This window comes from Armigeres subalbatus, chromosome 1, assembly GCF_024139115.2.
Source record: "Armigeres subalbatus isolate Guangzhou_Male chromosome 1, GZ_Asu_2, whole genome shotgun sequence".
Classification (NCBI taxonomy): Eukaryota; Metazoa; Arthropoda; class Insecta; order Diptera; family Culicidae; genus Armigeres; species Armigeres subalbatus.
In genome coordinates this window covers 232731232-232750792 of record NC_085139.1, presented here as the reverse complement: position 1 = coordinate 232750792, position 19561 = coordinate 232731232, and the positions used below count along the sequence as shown (strand labels likewise).

The window sequence follows — 19561 nt, the reverse complement described above, 5'->3', positions numbered from 1 at the left end:
GTCTCAACAAAGGGATCTCAACATCTACACCGGTCTAATAACTGGACACTGCCCCTGCAGATACCATCTACAAAAGATCGGAGCAATCCAAACCTCAAATTTCCGCTTCTGTGACGAGGAGAGAGAAACATCAGAACACATCCTCTGCTATTGCAGTGCACTCACCCAACGTAGGTTCAAAGTTCTCAGCAAGCCCTTTTAGGGCCTGCTGACATATGGATCTTATCCCCAAGGACGTGGTTGGCTTCATAAAGCTAGTCTCGCCAGAATGGGTGAGTCACATACTGTAACTCAGGATCTCTATTCATCAATAATAGATGGTCTTGAGTTCAGTCGATACCAAGGTATCTCAGTGACAAACATGTTACTGAGATAACTTGCGTATTTCACAGCAAAAGGGTATATCACAATAGTCCTAAAATCTGGACGCAGTGATCTTCACCCGACAAACGAGGAAAAAAAAAAAGACGAGTTTGTACTTTCCCATTTAATTCCACCGCTTGATTGTACCTTGACAGATACGTATTTCGACCTCAACAGTAAGGTCGTCTTCAGTGTCTCGTACTTGACTCGACTCGACGAGTCGATTAAATTTGGCAGGTACAAACTCGTCTTATGACAAGTGAAGACCACGGAAAAGCTCAACATAATTTTCTTACAAATTTTTTCAACTTGTTTTGTCATTTCTCCATTATTAATCACGAAAAAAATGGTATCTATCAAATTTACTGGGTAACACCGTAAAAAATTATCTCAAAATGGAGTGGGACCACCCTATTGTAACAAACTTCTAAATAAGCTTTAACTTTGCTGAGGTCACTTTGTTCCTAGAATATCATCTCCAAAATGATTTTTTTTTTCTCCTCTCCTTTTTTTCCCGCCGTGGACCATAATGCACTCCTTCAATTCTAATTCCATGATTAGCAAGTTATCTAAGCACGTTCCTTCACTATTAATTGAATTTATACCATTTTGTCGAATGACATTTGGTCAAAAGGACGTTACATCGAATGGACATTTGGTCGAAAATGTATTTTAGTTCACCAGAGTCGTAGGATATTTGGTCGAATGCAGATTTTGGAATGAATAATCTTAGTACATTTCGTCGAAAGGTCATTTGAAAGGAAGAAACTTTAGTCAATAATAACTAAGACTAAATGATTTATTTGCGGTGCCTAAAAAAGTCAAATAATTATTGCTCTATTATTGACCAAAGAATAATTTCTCCAGAAGTTCTTTCAAGACTTCCTTCGGAAATTCCTTCAGCAATTCATCTGGAAGTTCCTTCAGAAATTCCTCTAGAAGTCTCTTAAGCTATTCTTCCGGTTGTTCCTTCATGATTTTTTTCCGGATGTTCCTTCAGGAATTCCAACGGAAGCCCTCCCACGCGGTCCAAAATCACTGTTGGAAACAGCGACTCTTCTTCCATTCAATGGCGCTGGATTGCATGAGGGGTACAAATTAGCCCACCAGCGAATTTTGTTTACAAAAGCAGTTTCACCCATTTGAAATGTTGGTGCCGAAGAGTCAATAGATTTTTAGTTAAAAGTGATTAAATTATCAAGATACATGGATGAACTAATTGGAGGAATTCAGTGGACATGACGAAGTTCAATTAGCAGCGAAAGAAACGAATACGGAATCCAATGAGGATATTTTGCCTGAGTAAGCGAAAGCTTCTGGAAACCTTGATGGTGTATAGACAAATTCTAGACCAACATTTGAAAAGGGCGTAACAGCCAAAATGTATTCCTTCTGATTCTTCGCCCACATCTATAGCTCCATATGTGGACGAAGAATCAGAAGGAATACATTTTGACTGTTACGCCCTTTTCAAATGTTGGTCTAGAATTGATATCATACAAAAATAACTAAATATTAGGTACCGATGGCTCTATTGTATTGTTTGGCACAAGCTCAAAAACCAATTATACCAATATTTCATCGTAGTCGGCTTTGGGACATTTTGTTAATTGGAATTTGTTGGTGCCGAATTATCCATTTTACTAAATTACCTATTACCAACTTATGCTAAAATTCACTTCAACATTCGACTGAATATCCTTTCAATTAAATGTCCTTCTGAGTAAATGTCTATTCGACTAAATGTCCATTCGACCAAACGTCATTGGACTAACCGTAATTCAACGAAATGTCATTCGACGAACTATACCAAAGCTCTTTTAATTTACAGTGTACTGAAAACTCAGATGTGAAAATGTACTTTATTTGTAAGATTTTGATTTGAAAAATGTATTGGAGGTAACCACTTTCCCTTCGATGGGACTCGAACCCACGCCCTCGGTAATTTTTAATTTGCGCAGAATTATTCAAAAGCTCATGTCGCTTACCTTGGATATGTATTCGAAAGCTTTTTCCATCTATGTAGTCCATGTATCCCGCCCTAAAATAATTATTGGTACCTACACTATTCCAATAGATACAGTTTATTTTTGGTTCCTTCACATAGTTGCGAATCGTACTGTGTTATATATTACGAGACTTGCAACTATAGAAACACTACATCAACAATTGGGACACAGGCGAAAATTAGATGAGATATTTTGTAAATATTTACAAGCTCTTGAAGCTAATCAATGCTGTTTCCACCTGGTTCATATATTGACATATATTGACACTGTTGACCTACTACCACAACTATAGGAAGGAACACCCACCCAAAATTCATCATTTAATTCCACCTCTTGATTATATCTTCAACATATACGTATTTCGACCTCTACAGTAAGACGTTCTTGACTCGACTAGACGAAGTCGGCAATAACGCTATGACCTTTGACGAATACTACGGCGTCGTCAGGAGAAAAAACACTTCAGGTTATACTAACGTAAAAGCCATTTAGAGCATTTGATTTACTAAGGATTTTTTTTAACATGCTCCAATCCATTGTAACATCGATACGATACATGTTGCAACCGTCATTTAAGAGTTATCGAGCTGGCATGATTTACATATACAATGTTGCCCTCAAATTTACTCAAATGCATGCGAGAGATGGTTGTTACGTCAACTATGAAAACATGGGAAGTTTAATAGCCGCTCACTCTCAGCTATCAACGTTTAGTCTAGCAATCCATCGATTTAATCCAAAATAACATTTCATACAAATTTTGATATTGACATTACACATTCGATTTCGTATGGCGTCTGTCAATAACAATTACGATTGAATGCTATTTTAAAGTAGCACCATTTATGCGGTTTCTAATATTCGATTTCATCACTCGTTCTCGAATTATTGTGATTTAAGGATATCAGTTTCAAATCTACCGTCAAATGCTAATGGCATCCATATTCGGTCTTTGATGTTAGCACCGCCATTGCGCGAGTACGCTTGAATTCCATTTTTTTCAACCACAATAGTTTGCTTTGTGCCTTATAGAGTTATGCCAAAAAACTTCATCGTGAATTCTAATATTCGTTCGCTAGATGAATCACCACAGCCAAAATAAAATCACAATTATTAATTCATTTCGAATACTTACTCAAACTCTGCACGGCGATCACATTGATGGCAGCTACCACCAGTAGCAGGACGAACCCGCCGTCCCTACTACCGAATGTCCACATGATTCGAACTTCACCACTGGCACTGATTATCACCTAACTCGCTATTACACACTTGCCCAAACACTTAACTTCCTCCCCCTGTCGAAAAAGCCCCCCAAGGTCCTTATTCCAACACCGCTGCTTGGCGGCCTAAACGTCGACTGCGGCTCCGATCGTCACGCTGAAAATAGAACGATAAAGCGAGAAAAAAAGGAATCAGTAACGACAGCAACATCAGTTGGTATAAAAATAAATTGGCATTGTTTGGATTATCATCAATAGAGGAGAGCGATATCAGTTCGTTTCGTGCACTGATGGTTGGCATCTCGCGGGTAATCACCACACAGCGCCTTACCTCAGAACCACGCCAGATATCAAGCACAGTGCAAAACAGATGTGTTATGTGGGGGAAGTGGTTTAAGTGAACAACAACGCAGCAATGAACTTGACTTGCGGCGAAGACGACAACGACGACGACGGATGAGATTGAGTTGAACGAGAGCCAACAAGACATCCCATTACTGACTACTGAAACACACTCAAAGCTTGCCTGTTATGCAAATCTCGTTAACTGGTTCTGGCCGTCGCATCGTCGAGGAGAGCGTAGAGTAGAAATTGTCCGGATGTTCAATGGAGTACCTCATTGAGTCGCATTTAAGAGTTAATGTGTTTGTTTGCGAGACATTCAATTCTGCGGGCCGTTCCATTCAAAGCCGAAAGTTGCAGTTTTCTTCGTAGCGCGAAGAATATGACATCATCCCGGGGGCCGTCCACAATGTATGTTTGCCCGAAAACACGACTATAATGAGATCATCAGACTCACAGAACTATTTGTATGTTGCCGAAATCCCTTTTGAATTGTCGGAATTCAAATGTCCCCCACACATCACCACTGACCGTTATGCAAAGCGATGATTGAACAGCGAACAGAACTTTGAATGATCCCAAGGAATCCGTACATGACCAAATGTCTCCGCCACCGATTTCTTTCGTCTAACCAGAAACTCTATTTTATGAACCCTGACCGTACAGGGGGACCACAACAATATTTCTGTTCAATAAACAGATGCTCAAAACATGACGTACGACCTTCCGTGTCTTGTTGTTTTATGCATCAGCAATAGGGTGGATCAACGCGAATTTTTAAATGCGTTCCCTAAAATAAATTATATAAAGAGAAAAAATGGGTCAATTTAGCTTATAATTTTTACGAAAAAAAATGCAGCAAATGCGATACGCTATTCTTTTTGTTATAATCAACACCACTGGGCACAAATATCGTGAGTCGATTCGATACCCCTGAGCAAAAATATTGCACGGAAGTTTTGACGGTGCCCATCAACATTCAGCACTCCTCGGCAGGCGAACCGATTCGAACAACACCATTTGAAAAGCAAGAGAAAAAAATATTTCCAATCGTCCAATATATAAAAAAACTGAACGATCTCTTGCATTAATACAGTAAAGTTAAAAAGTAAATCAAAATGCAAGGCAATGATATCTGAAAGGATCTCAACGCCGTTCAAAATGAACTCGAAACATTGGACGAGACCGCTCTTGGCGCTCATCTCAAGGAACGTGTAGATTTTGAATCGTTTCACTTTAAAGTAAATTCCTGCTTTTGATCAATTAAAAAGCAATGTCGTCGCCACGCCCACCTATAACTACTATTCAATTGCGCAAGACCTTTTTTGCCCGAAAACAAACTCCCAATTTCATCCAGCCAGTTAGATCTATGACTAAATTTCTAGGATGTCTTCGTTTTGTTCCACCAGCTACACCGCTTTCGTGTCTACGAAAGCTCAACACAAGTTAACCTGCTTGTTTGGCCGAAGGCCGCCATTGACTCGCATTCTACCTCTTTTGAGAACATTCCACCGGGAACTGGCAGATCTTACCTTCAATCGAAGCTACCAGTTCGATCTTATCATCTTCGATTTGATCAAGGTTTCGGGTAAGATTCCGTTTAGGATACGACTACCAACAATCAGCAGCATACCATTTATCATATCAAGCAGAAACACTCTGAAGTCCAGCAGACACAACTATCGTTGCCAATGTAAAGAGCAGCCACCATTTTTTTCTGATGCCTCTAGAGTAACAAGAGGTTCAAATTTAAATAAATCCCATTGTTATGAATGAGGTACCATTCAAATGATCGGGGGTCCATGATATTCGTGAGAAATGCCAAAAACTAAGAAAACTTCAAGCAGAAAGCCATTTGACCGAAGGCCACAAAACCAAAAGTTGTTCTACTGAACATATCGATTGATTGCCGAAGCCCATCTAACCAACAGTTATTTATCCGAAAATGTTATTTGGTCTAAAAAATCGGTTACCCGAATAACCCAATTGGCCGAAATAGTCGTTTGGTAGAAAGGGCCATTTGGCCGAAATGAACATTCGGCCGAGAGTATTGTTCGGCTGAATTAACCGCCGATACTTATTGACATACGCCGACGATACAAAAATCACGGTATGCAATGCGTTTGCATATAACGAACCAAGGCAACATATCAGGCATTAATTAAATAGCTTTTATACCATTAGCAGATTTGTTTGCTTTTATCTCTGTCATTTTTACCCGGAATAACCTCATTCTGGTCGCATTGGGTGGTTCATCATCTTTTTAAAGGATTTTTTAACTCCCCTGGGCATGGAGTTTCATTATGTTAGCCTCGTGATATGCGAATGCAAAAATGGTAACTTGGCTTCTGGAGCTGCAGCACGTGACCCATCAAATAGAACATTTCCTTCACGCCTCCTAGTACTAATTTCCAGAATTGTTCTAAAAAAGTGGTTTTGATTTATTTTGACAAACCGTTCCCAAAGATTTTTTTGGCTTTTCTTGAAATAATTTCTGAAGGAAATCCCGGATGAAGTTCTGAAGGAATACCTGAAGAAAATTCTTAGAGTCTTGAGGAATTTATGGATTTATCTCCATAGTAATTTATGGAGAAAATTCCGAAGGAATTCTTGGAGGAAATTCAAGAATGTCGGTAATTTCTTCAGGAGTTTCTTTGGAAATTACTCTAGGAATTCGTACAAATTTGTACAAATTTTTAAAAGTATGTATGAAGTTATCCACCATCCTGGCTTGAGTCTTGATCTGCATACGGCTCCACCCAATAGTACAGTTGAACTTAATTACCATTCTGCTTTCAATGCACTGCAGTCTGGAGGGCAAAAACAGAGGTGGCGGACCTGTAAGCAGAGAAACTTACGCCAAACCCGTGGGATAGAGAGAATCTCCTTTTAACAGGCTACATAATAAATTGATTCGCAATCCTTGTTGAGCTTTTCGAGGTATGGCTTTTTTGAAAGAGGGCGCGTCAAATCTATTACAACTGTGGGGAAGTGTACCCATCTACATGGGAAGGAATTTTTTAAACTATTCCAAAAAGAATTTCTGAAGGAATTCCTGATGGAATTGTCAGAATTAATCTTAGAATAATTTTTGAACGAATTTCCAGAATAATCCGAAGCATAGAAGTTAGAAAGTTCCAAAGCAATTCCTGAGGAAAATTAAAAAAAAAACCTGGTTTCATTTGTGGAGGTTTTTTGAAGAAATTCCTGGAGAAATTGCAAATCGAATTCCTGGCGGAATTTCTGAAGGTATACTAGAATGAGTTTCTTGAAGACTTACCGAATTTATTGCTGAATGTATTTCTTTGGGAATTATTTATAGTATTGACGAAAAAAAATCTGTAGAAACTTTCGAAGGAACTCCTGCAGTAAATTGCCAAGGAATTTTTGATAATATCCGAATATCCGAAATCTCGCTATTTTAGAAGTTTTTCTTGGCATGTAGTCTTGATTCTAGAGCCAAAAAAGAATTTGTTTTAGTACTGTCCAGACTTTCAAAGAAATTCCTGGAGACATATAGGAATTTCTATGTAAATTCCAATAGCTATTTGTTTGGAAAATCCATTAAAAATTCTTTCGTAATTTTTTTCGGAATTCCTTCGGATATTTCTTCAGAAATTCATTTAAAAATCCTGTTCCGAAATCTTTTTAGGTTACCTTTCGATTATTCCTTCAAGAATTGAGTAGGAAATTCCTTCAGGAATTTCTTCGAACATCTCTTTAGAAAAGCCACGTACTTTCCTATGAAATTATGTATGTGCTGTGATGCGGCAATGTCGCTGTGGAGATATAATCTATAGCCATTAGGATTGTACAAAACAAAAGATATTTTAGTTACCAGATAAAGATTGTCGCTGTCCGGAACATCTTTTGCTGGCGAGGATAGGTGATCTAAATGTCAATGAAGGAAAAATACATACGATTTGACAGTTAGGTACACACACATGACAGCAGAACAAAGGGAACCGAAGCGACAATCTTTATCTGGTAACTAAAATATCTTTTTTACAAAACCCCCTAAGATTCATTAAAAGTATGATCTGCCCTGCTGAGTGAATTTTTTTCTCAGCTCAAAATTCCTCACGCCGCCATTGCTTACGGCGTGACGCCACCGTCGCCGGTGTAAAAATGGCTTTACTCCGCCGCGTTAAGCCGAATAGGTCATTTGGCAGAAAATACCGTGTGGTCGGAATTGTTGTTTCGCAGAAAGGGCATTTTCGGGCCAAATGGCTCTTTCTGCTAAACGACCATTTCTACCAAATGGCGTTTTCGGTCAAATGATCCATTCGATCAAACCTGTTTCCCAGCCAAACGACCATTTCGCCCAAACGGAATTTTTCAGCCAAATGACCTGTTGGGGAAAACAACTTTTTCAACCAAGTTACCAGTACGGCGGAATGTCCCTTTCGACTGTATGTCGCTTTCGCTTTCGGTCCCTTTGAAAAGTTAAGCGAGAAATGTTTTGCAAACTTGAACTCGTGGTCGTGCGGTTTGCAGCGCCGGTCATCTGAGCGTATGGTATAGTATGTGTATGTATATTGTGTATTATGAGCTGAGGGTTTGATTCCTACTTCAGTCGTGGAAATTTTTCGATAAGCAAAACATTTTTCACTGGTCTATTGAGTATTGTCCATTGTCCTTCATCTTACGTAAGTGTTCAGTCTGGAAAACCATTGAATAGACGGTGAAGCTGTTTTTTTTTTCAATTCTTAAGTACTTCAGGCGTTTTTCTGATTGATTTTACAGATTTTTTTATCTTTACAGATCTAACTACAGATTTTACACATTTTCTGATATACCGATGTTCAGATCCTGGAATAGTCATGACCTAAATTCTTCAGAATATATTGGCATATCCTTAATTTCGTGTATCAAACTAATTTTCAATTTTCCCACATTCTCTAGACCCTTAAGGTTTTAAATGTTTTTAGGATTCTGGGATTTTCTACGGTTTTCAAAGTCTCTCAAATTCACTGTCTGGGACTGTCCCGCATAATACGAGACGTCTGGTCACTTTAGGATTGAGGAGAGGCCACATTTACGATCCGAATTTCACTAATAATATACCGCAATTAGCACAAATAAGTGTTGAGCGGCAGAAAATGAATAATTGGTATTTTTTATTCGAATTAAATACTTAGAAGATTATTACGAAGAAAATACGTATGATTCAATTGAGGTTTATTAAATTTAAAAGGCTTTAAATCGGGTACTCGATTGATTCAAGTACTTCAATTCGATACTTACTTGGTATCGGGTATCAAATTATCGATTACAAAAGTTCTTGGTATCGAATCAAAATCAGTGTTGGGAAATGTACATTAAACACTCTGACTATGCGAATATTGACATTTAATCCAGTCAAATATCATGCACCAATCGAGACGAAACGTGACATTTTTTTCCCGATGAGGCAAACTGTTTGTTTGCTGCTACGTTAGAGTAGTGCCGGCGTGCGGTCAGCATTTGCATAAGATTTTTTTTTCGGCTCGTGCGCAGCGCAAACAGCACAGAATCGAGTTTATTAACATTAGGCGCAAAGCCTAGAAGGTGAGCTATCCGTATTGTTTATATTATATATTATTATTAGAGATAAGGACCTCTAAAATTAGCAAGGAGTAATAAAATGAATATTTCCCACCAAAAACGGTTTTACGTTGTGAAATTATTGTACGAAAACATTAATTGTGGGGAGAGAAAATAGAAAAAAAAAATCAGCTGGCTGTCGTCTGCTTGACGTAGCTGCTGCTGCGGCTGCTTTTATTACGTCATAGTTGCTACAACATTCGCACAGACAGCATAGGGTCAGCCCTGAACACCTCCGCCGACAGCCGATCGACCTTGGGGACCTGTTTAGATTTCATACTTCGGATGGCTGCTTTTTGAAGAACACTAGCTGAGACTTGAAGAAACTGTTCAAAGTGCTCGAACCAACATTTCAGCGGCCAGGTCAGCGAGTAATTTAGGAAATAATCTCCGGTTGCTGCAGCAATCCTTTCTTCATCAGTCAGGAAGTTCATCCATGCCCGTTTGTCCTGTCTGCAGCAGCTCCCGACTCCCACTTACAGAGACATACTGTTGACGGGACTCGTACTTTACTCCTCTGATTCTCTGAACTCCTCTGAGCTCCTCAATCTTTGCTTCTCTAAGCTCTTCAATCTTCCGTCGGGTTACATCATCTGTAATCCATTCTTTTTGCTGAGGGCGCAGCACACCCAAGTTGTTTTCGCCGGTTGCGATGAAAGCATTCTTCACCGCCCACTTCTCTTCTACTCTACCACCTTCCAGAATATCCACTATCCGAGTTCCAAGTTCTTCAACGAATGATCTCTTGACAGCTGGATCTTCTAGTCATCTAGTCGGTCTATTTTGATTCTTCGTCCGTGTCTCTCCTCCCGCCGCTGAAACCGAGAAATGCGATGTCGGATCTTGCCAATTAGAAGATGATAAATAGTCAAATGCGATGCCAACGCTGCGGTTATTACGGACTCAAGAAGGCTCCGTCTCTCCGTCTAGTCCTGCCAACTAAAAGTAAGTCAAACGCTGCTGGCTGCAGACGGGAGTAGCAGACGCAGGTGGAGGAAGCCGAAACAACCGGCGATAACCCAAGTAGCGCATTTTGAACAGACTTGGTGGCACCAACTTAAATGCTACCAAATTCGGTCACAGATAAGTTGCAGCAACTAACTTGGGAATAGCCTCCTCTACGACATTTCACGACGCAGGATTGGAGCAAGGAAAACTCCGTAGATGCCAGAGAAAGACGCGACCTAGGATAGGATGTGCCAAGTAGTCATTAAAAATCGTACCGATTTTCTGTCACAATCGTACCGGTTGCTGATTGGTTGAAAATGACAATCGATTACTTCGATTGGCGTCGGCGCGTTTTTCGTAGGGCAGCATGTTGTTATGTTGTTTGTTGTCCAGTCAGCATGTTGTTAGTTTGGCCGTGTTGCTGGTTTGTAAAGTTTATATTATTCAACATACGTGAATGTTTGAGTTCGAGTTTTTTTGGCACCAAATTTATTTATATTGAACTACAAACAAAATTGAACCATATAAATTATACTAAAGGGTTGCAAAGGTTTAAAACTGTTGATTTCAAGCATTATCATTCAATTTTCTGTTTTTTTCGATATCAAAGCCATTATTTCATTAGCGAAAATGTCTCTCTGTTAGTCCTTCGCTTCCCTTACATAAATAATGGATGAAACGGAAAGAAAAGCATCAAGTTTTTACACATGATATTTGGAAGATTTTTTTTTCCAAATTAATTTGGCTGTACTGGCGGCCACCTCGTCAGAGCAACCGACTAAAAAACAACAAGGCAGTCTCAATTGAATTGTCACATCCTATCCTAGGACGCGACATATCAGTCACTTACCGATCCAACTGAGGGGCCGTACACTAATTACGTAAGCAATTTTTCTGGGATTTTCAATATGTCCTTCCCCCCATGTAAGATTTTTCCCATACATATCATTTTTTTTTATTTATATGGCGTGTAAGAAAATGACAAACCCCCTCCCCCAAAAGTGCTTAAGTAATTAGTGTACGACCCCTGATCAGCGGAAGCGTTGGCTTGACCACTTAGGACAAGTTCTTCAAGTTTTGACGACATATCCTAATTCGGATATAGGAAGAGGTTAACAATTCTCCGACGGCACCAGGCAGGATTCCACCACGATCATGTGAGAACCATCCTATCACGCTTTGCATTATCCTGGAGCAGGTCAATGTATTTGGTTCTGATTGACCACGGAAAAGCCTTCGATCGTCTGAATCACGAAAAACTGTGGGGCGTCACTAGAAGCAAGGGAGGTCTAGACAAAATCCAGAGTCCTGCACAATTGAATCGAAGTCATGGATCGCTCTAGCACCACCGCCATAATGCAGTCCAACGACCTCAACCCATATGATGATACTGAATTACCAACGTAACAGCGCTCTACCACGTAAAGTAAACTTAATGACCTGGCCGTACGCTCCCTTTTATCAACGCCAACAAGACCGAAACGTTGGATGTGCACAACTTCAACACCACGGTAATCGGGCAAACAGTGGAGAAGGTCGAATACCAAAGCCAGGCAATATCGGGCGGCGGAGCAAGATCAGCATAGAACATAGAGATTCAATTCAAGACAAAATTTTCAAAACGACTTATCTGATTTTGTAAACAAAGATTCAAACGTCGATTTGACGAATCTGATTGCACTTCGAGGCAAACCAACGCCATCAACAGGTAGCCGAAACTTTCATTTACCTATTGATAGCGTTGGTTTGCGTGGGAGTGCTATCAGATTCGTCAAATCGACGTTCGAATCTTTGTTTACAAAAGCAGATAAATCGTTTTGAAAATTTTATCTTGAATTGGTTCAGGCAATGCACCAATCCTCGAATACGCAACTCTAACGTTAAATCTGTGATGTTAAACGCCAGTGGGACTTGGAGATCACATAGATTTGCAAGTATTCATCAACCGATTTCAACGTCCATCGAAATCCGATATCGCCAGACTCCACAGTGTGAATGGACGTAGGCGGAGACGAAATCGTCAATCGTTCAATAATTACGTAAGCATTGTTTCTTGGTTTTTGGACACTCCTTCCTCCCTTGTAAGATTTTCCCATACAAATTATGTTTTGTTTATATGAAGAGTAAGAAAATGACAGACCCCCTCACCCATATATGCTTACGTAATTATTGAACGACCCCCAAGCAATCGCTGGACAGGAATCCGGCAGCATATCGCAGCAACGAGACAGACCTAGCATCTCCTGGCGACGAAACCCTAACAGAGAAATACGAAGTCGATAGGAATCAGACTTGGGCCGAAGTAGAGGATGGAGATCTTTTACGTTGGCCCCATGTACCCCTAAAGGTGCTCAGAACACAAGAGTGCCGTATAGCCAATGAATTGTGTAACTTTGATTAGCTATTTTTACAAAGTAATAGAGATTTATTTTAGAACATGTTCGGAAAAATGTTTTATGTTTCATAAAACTGTAACTCTCAAAAAGCAAGGTTATTTTCAGTGTATCGTACCTTTGCTTGGAGTAAGGTAAACGACAATCTGCAACCAGACTCCTGCAGCAACTGCTGTGCATGTTTCTTGTATGGATGAGTTTTGTGTCCATTGCATCCTCTCTACGGGTTTGTCCGAGGTCGCATCTATGCCGCTAACAAGTAGCATGGCATTCCAATAATTTTAGGAACGTGGATATGCTGATATGACGTGCTCCACTGATTCTACTTCAGACTTTACTATGTATTCCGTATAGTCCGGGAAATCTGCAATTCCGAACCTATGCAAGAACTTCAGCAAACAGTCATGTTCAGACAATATATCTATTATTTCAAAAGTACATCTGACTATTGCCCCTATTGATTCACCCAGTTTGAGTTTCATATTGGACTTAAAAACAAGCTTCTAATTCTGACAGTACTTCAAAAATTTTGGTGTTATTTAATCAACAGTTTAGAGTCAGCATCAGCAAAAATAGCACTTTTTCGAAAGAAAAAAAAAACAAAATATTCTACAGAAATAAGTTTAATAAGTTTCAAATTATATAAAGTTTGTACTTAATTCACTACTGGATAAATATGTAACCATATTCTTTGCTTTCTCTAAACATTCTTCGCTATCATATTCCATAACAATTTTTGAATTTTTCATGGAATAATTGCATTTGGGATTTTTTTCGCTTCCTTGTTATTTTTTTTTATTCCCCCTCCCTCGTACTTTCCAAGAGCTGTCGGACATTAAATAAATTTCAAATTTGTATCGGCCTAATTTGTTTTCATGAGTCGATATCGAGTCATAGAACATCGACTCATGGAGGTTTGACTGTATTTTCCTTGGGAACTCCAAAAAGCTTCCCTTCCCCTTCCTACATTACGCTAGATGCATGCATTGCATGAAAAATCATTTTGACTTGGTTTCTTAGCAGGAAGGCTCTGCAATAAAGTAGGTTCCTGAATGGACTTACCTAATTTCGCACATTAGACGAACGGATAACAATCACACTATTTGAATATTCATTTTAAATTCACAATTTTCAGTAGTACAGCGACACCAAAACTTTCTAGTATAATTTTTGGAGCAATCGTTGCTAAGTTACAGCTTACGGTTTTCATTTGAAACAGCACTTTATAATTGCCTACCTTACAGCATTTACAAACAATTTATAGAGAATAAGAAAAGAAAAAAAAAAAGAAAATTAACGGGACATAAAGTAATTTCTCTCGAGACTTTTGATGACTTAAATAAGAGATTTTGCACAATAATTGTTGTTATTGACTACTTGGCGTAATAACCAAAAGTAAGCAAGCCGTCCGATGCCATAATTTTGGAAAGAGCTTCAATATATAAAGATTTACAACGATAAATGTGCTCAATCACAGCATATTAGGCTCAGGTTTGAGCAATATACCCTATTAAGATCCATTAAGTCATCACGCTTTTGCAGAATGTGTCACTATTCCAAAACTTGTCGATTAACTTGGCGGACCAGTTTCCAACGTGTTTATTGTTATTATCTAAGGCTCGAATATTTTTTAATGTCTTCCTAAGAACACCCTAACGCTTATTTTTCACATCGACGTTCGTCGTCGTCGTCGCCGTCGTCTCGGAATAGCAGCCGGTTGGTGTGGTCATTTGTTTTTGGGCGGATGATCGCGTGTACCGCGTGGTAACGGTCATTTTTCTTTGAAAACAACACCAATACATTGGCGGAGAGGTGCACTGCCGCCGCAGCAGATTGGGGAGCGGAATCGTGGTCGACGGTCGGTGGTGGTCGGGTGAAGTGACTCGATTCAATGCGCTTCGAAAAGTTGGCTTAAGCGAATAGCAAAATGATGATGGGGTGTTGTTCGAGGTTTGTCGATTTGAGTCATAAATGCAAAACTGTTGATGATATACAAATGTTATAATAAACGAACGAAAGTGACATGTAATATGACAAATGAGGGAACGTAGTGTAGACAAATCATCATTTTGGATCATATTTCATAGATTGGCAATTACTTTATAATGTTACTATTAACACAGTTCTTATTTAAAAATACACACCAAAAAATTATGAATATTACAGGTGACGTATTTCAATAAAATGACACAAAATCATATGCCATAAACTGAATCGTATATTTTTCATTGTCAGGTGATTTAAAATTACATGTCACGAACCTAAACACAGCACCCGATGCGACGCACCTAACGCACAAGCAGTCGATTACTTGATGCAGTGAAATACTTGTTCAGTGCAAATCGTTTAACCTGTTTTACTTCGATCACCCCTCTTTCAAGAAACGAATGCATCTAAGTGGTAACGTGTTGGGCTCTCACTCAGCGGGCTTATGTTTGAGTCTTGTTTCAGACCGTTATTTTTTTGTCAATAAAGTTGTGATGTAAAATTAAAGTATCACCTAATTTCACGTCAAAAATGACGCTCGTATATGTCAGCGTCACAACACCTAAAATTACATGAATATTTTTAGGTGTGTAGTACTAAGGGCCGATTTCTTCACCTCCGCTTAACTCTTAAGCGGTGCTTACCCATACGATTAAACCTGGTTTAAGCACTAAGCACTAAGGAATCAGCCCTAAGAATAGTACAGTGTTCAATCGTAATGAATCAATCGGCTCACATGTGATTACCGGTTCGTTATTTTATTAGCAGAATTGTTTTTTTTTACAGAGAAGATGCTTCCGGCCGCATTAACCCCATAATACCGATCAATCTTTCACACGTGCTATCATTAGCCAGCGATCGAGCCGATCAGCGAAAGCCAAAATCTAAACGGAAACTAATCACCTCCGTCATCACTTCCACCGGCTTCACCGAACCCGGGCCGGGGCGAGAAGTTGATTCAGCAACACGAACAGCTTTCTCCCTAAAGACTACAACAAGTCAAACTCACTTCGCAGTTTGAAAATAAACCATGACAGAGCCGGGCGTCCTCGAGAGATACACTCTGTCGCTATCTCAATGTGACTGCAGCAGGTCAGCAGCAGCGGTTCCATCAGTCTCGCGGTGCTCGTGTGCAGTAGGTATTTGTGTGGAGTTTCAATCGTCAAGACGACTACGATGATTTCATCACCTACAAGCATGGGAGGTGATCGTTCATCTGACGGGGTGTGGCGATCGTTCATCATCTTCGTAATACGATTCTAGTGAATCGATCTTATTTTCTTTTTTCGACACCAATCTGGAGCGCGATCATCGTCATAAATTCAGTTGTTGAACTTGAGCACCACACCGCCAGCAGGAAAAACAACAAACGCAGATTTCTCCGCGGTGCGTTGTCGCCACCGAGTTTCTGCACGCATTGAGACAGTTCGACGCGTAACATCATCGTATTGGAGCAAATTATTAATAGAATCCACCAACGACGACGACGAGAACGACGACACGGTCAGCGTTGGATGCTGTCATCGGCGCGCCATGCTGACGAGGTGTGAGTCAAATGCTGGTCAAGGGCGTTTCGCAATAATGGGACGCGGCCCATATTCGACGAGGAGGGAGACATTGGACCATCATCATCATCACCGCCGAGAGAACGGCACGGCGACACGTGCTTGTTTTTATACGCCCCAAACAATATTGTCGCCTGGTGTCGATGGAAAATGAACCTGAAGATGGTGAGACCTTTTCTGGTGGGACTGGGAAGGATGTACTTCTGATCAGTACAACGACGGTTCCGAGGGAGGTAAAAGTGGACCGGTCACGTTTTGTCTTTTCCAGGAATTGTCACCCCAAAATGGAAGGAGGGGGGACCTCCTGGAACGGCAGAAAATGTTCACTTGAGTGACATGGAACAAGGCACAGTGGGGTATTCTTTTGGTCTAGCTATACAAAATCAAATTGCTGTTAAACAGAAGATTACACAATGGTCGGGCTCCATACAAAGGGACAGCCAAAACTACCAAACATTATCTACTTTAATAGTCATAGGGGCTTTGGCAGGTTTTGTTCTATTATTGACAGGGGGCTTTTTGTCGACCGAATTTTATGAAATTTAGCCACAATATTCTTTAATATGCAAAGAATGTTTGGGCCAAATTTGTGCATAATCAGTCATAAAAAACCCCCCTGCCAATAATAGAACAAAACCTGCCAAAGCCGTCATTACCCCTACTAAAACCTTCCCATAGCACATTGTACATTCATAAAAAAAGCTTTTGTTGTTTTTAGCCACATGATTGAAAATTTCTGAAAATTCGACGATTTTGTCAATGAAAAAAGTCTTTTTTCGCCGCATGTCGCCGCTACTTTACATATACCACGTTCAAAGAATTTCCATTCACGTTTATTTTGTATTCCATGCTTAACTCCCGGTCATACAAAACTTGTTGCGAGCAAGTCGGATGAGTATAAGTGCAAGAAACGTGTTTTTTCTATACACTTTATAAAATTATAGTATTTGAACATAATTTGTTAACGCGTTGACCCATTTTCCAAGAGAATCACTGGAAGAAGATTCTCCGATGAATACATCTTCTTTTGTGAGCGAATCGATTGAGGTAATTTTTATGCTCATGTATACATACATACATACATACTTACATACAGACATACATTATCTCAATTTATCAAATGCTATTCAGCCGTCGGCTTACCAGGCCTTTTATTAAAAAACAGTTTTCGAATGAACCCCTCGATGTCTCTCCAAAATACTCCGATTCTGCAATTCTGCTGTTTTTTTTTTCTAAATATCCCAAAATAATTCTATCGCAGTTTTGCATACTTTTTGTATATCTAAAATCATTTTCTTCAAATGTCCAAAAATTTAAATCATAAAAAGGACAAAAAAATATTTCCATAGATTTTTTTTTTCGACCATTGTGGATTGGTTTAGTATCATTTAGTCAAATGTTTGGCCGAATACTTGAGAGTTGTTTCCCTAATAAATGTGTTGAGTGAGAAATAAGAGAAATGATGAGATGAGAAATAAGATGTTTTAGAGAGAAGTGATAAGTGAAAAGTAATAAGTGAGAAGTGAGGATTCATAAGTGAGAAGTAAGAAATTAAATGTTTGATGTGAGTAATTAGTAGGTAGTGAAAAGTGGGAAGTAAATACTGAGAAAAAAAGTAATAAATGGGAAGTAAGTAGTAAGATGTGAACAGTGAGAAAGGAGAAGTGAGTAGGGAAGCGTGTGAAGCAAGAAGTAAGCAGCAGGAAATGAAATGTTCGTAGAGATGAGTAGTGAGAAATGAATTATAAAACGTGAGAAATGAGTAGTGAGAGATCAGAAGTCAGAAGTGATGAGCAGTCATGAAGTCAATGAAGTGATGAGAAGTAATGAGCAATGAGAAGCGAGAAGTGAGAAATGAGAAATTCCAGTTAGCCTTGGATGTTTTCGGGTGGGAAACATTCTCGATTCCCGGGGCATAGTGTATCCATTGTACTTGCCACACAAGATAGGGGGCGATCCCCCAGTGCCGGACACATAAGCCATTTAACGAAAAACTATTCCAAATTCCCACTTTTTTCATTGACATCCTCAATTTTTGTTTCTGCTTATTTATGTGACTTTCTGTTTACATTAGCAAGAAGCAACAACTGAAATGAACAAGGGAGAAGAAAGCAGTAAACAGGAAGAAGGGAGGGAAAAAGAAGGAAAAAACGAGAAAACAAAAAACAAAAAAAAATTTCTGATTTCGCTTCTGAAACCTGATTCCTCATTTCTAATTTTTCACTGATTTCCAATTCTTACTTCTAATTTCTCACTACTCATTTCTCGAATCTCATTTCTCACATCAAACTTCTCATTTTTTTACTTTTAAATTCTCACGTTTCACTTCTCATTTGTCCATTTATCACTTTCAACTTCTCATTTATAATTTCTCACGTGAAGTGATGGTCATGGGTTCGATTCCCAGCCCCTCCATCAAACCCTCGTCAGTCACCGGATCCCGGATTCAGATGGGTCATTTTCAGAGATTCGAACGAATCTCTTTCAGATATTGGAATATTGGAACGGATCCCTTAACGTTACGTTAATTTGCACGTTATTATAGCCTATTCAGATTACGCCATTAATGACATAATAATTGGCGTTTCAGGCTAAATACGCTTTATGATGTCATTATTTACGTAATATTCCATACATTTTGCGCTGTCAAAAGATACCCGCTAAAAAAAGTCATAAAGAACAATTATTACAATATACGAACAATTATTACGAGAGAGCTTTCGTTCCAACTGGGATACAGAGAGAAATTCAACAAAACAAAACTGACAAGCGTCACGCTCTCTTTGCCAGAGAGAAAATTCTCTCTGTTTTCATTTCGTTTCGTAGTTGATAGTCATGCTCTTTCTGTCGCAGCAGGGTCGAATGCATGTTAGATGGAAATCTTCTGAGCGCTGAAGAATAACTCGGATTGTGATGGTTTTGTGGAAAGCATTTTATATGATGAAAAATAATGATGATAATTATTTATTCTCCACTTATTCAACATGAATTGTTTAAAAAACAGATGCTCTCTAGAACAAATCGAATAAATTTTCAAAGTTCAAGGGCCAATGCGGAAGACAATTTAAAACGTAGGAATGGTTGTAAAACGAATATATTTGATAAATAAACATGATTTCATAAATTGTTTCAATTCTGCTCCTTGA

The 19561-nt window shown here is 39.2% G+C and overlaps 1 protein-coding gene across 9 annotated transcripts in view; it reads right to left on the bottom strand.

Annotated features, from left to right (window-relative positions):
• The window catches only part of LOC134205861 (neuroglian), a 160754-nt gene that overhangs the window by 74029 nt on the left and 67164 nt on the right, over positions 1-19561 (bottom strand). For all 9 annotated transcript variants that reach the window (XR_009978211.1, XR_009978214.1, XR_009978215.1 and 6 more), the window contains exon 3: positions 3508-3752. Coding sequence is in view for 1 of the 9 variants with exons in the window: in XM_062681520.1 (XP_062537504.1) it covers positions 3508-3592 (85 nt within the window). In the remaining 8 variants the exon portion in view is untranslated. The remainder of the gene's footprint in view (positions 1-3507; positions 3753-19561) is intronic.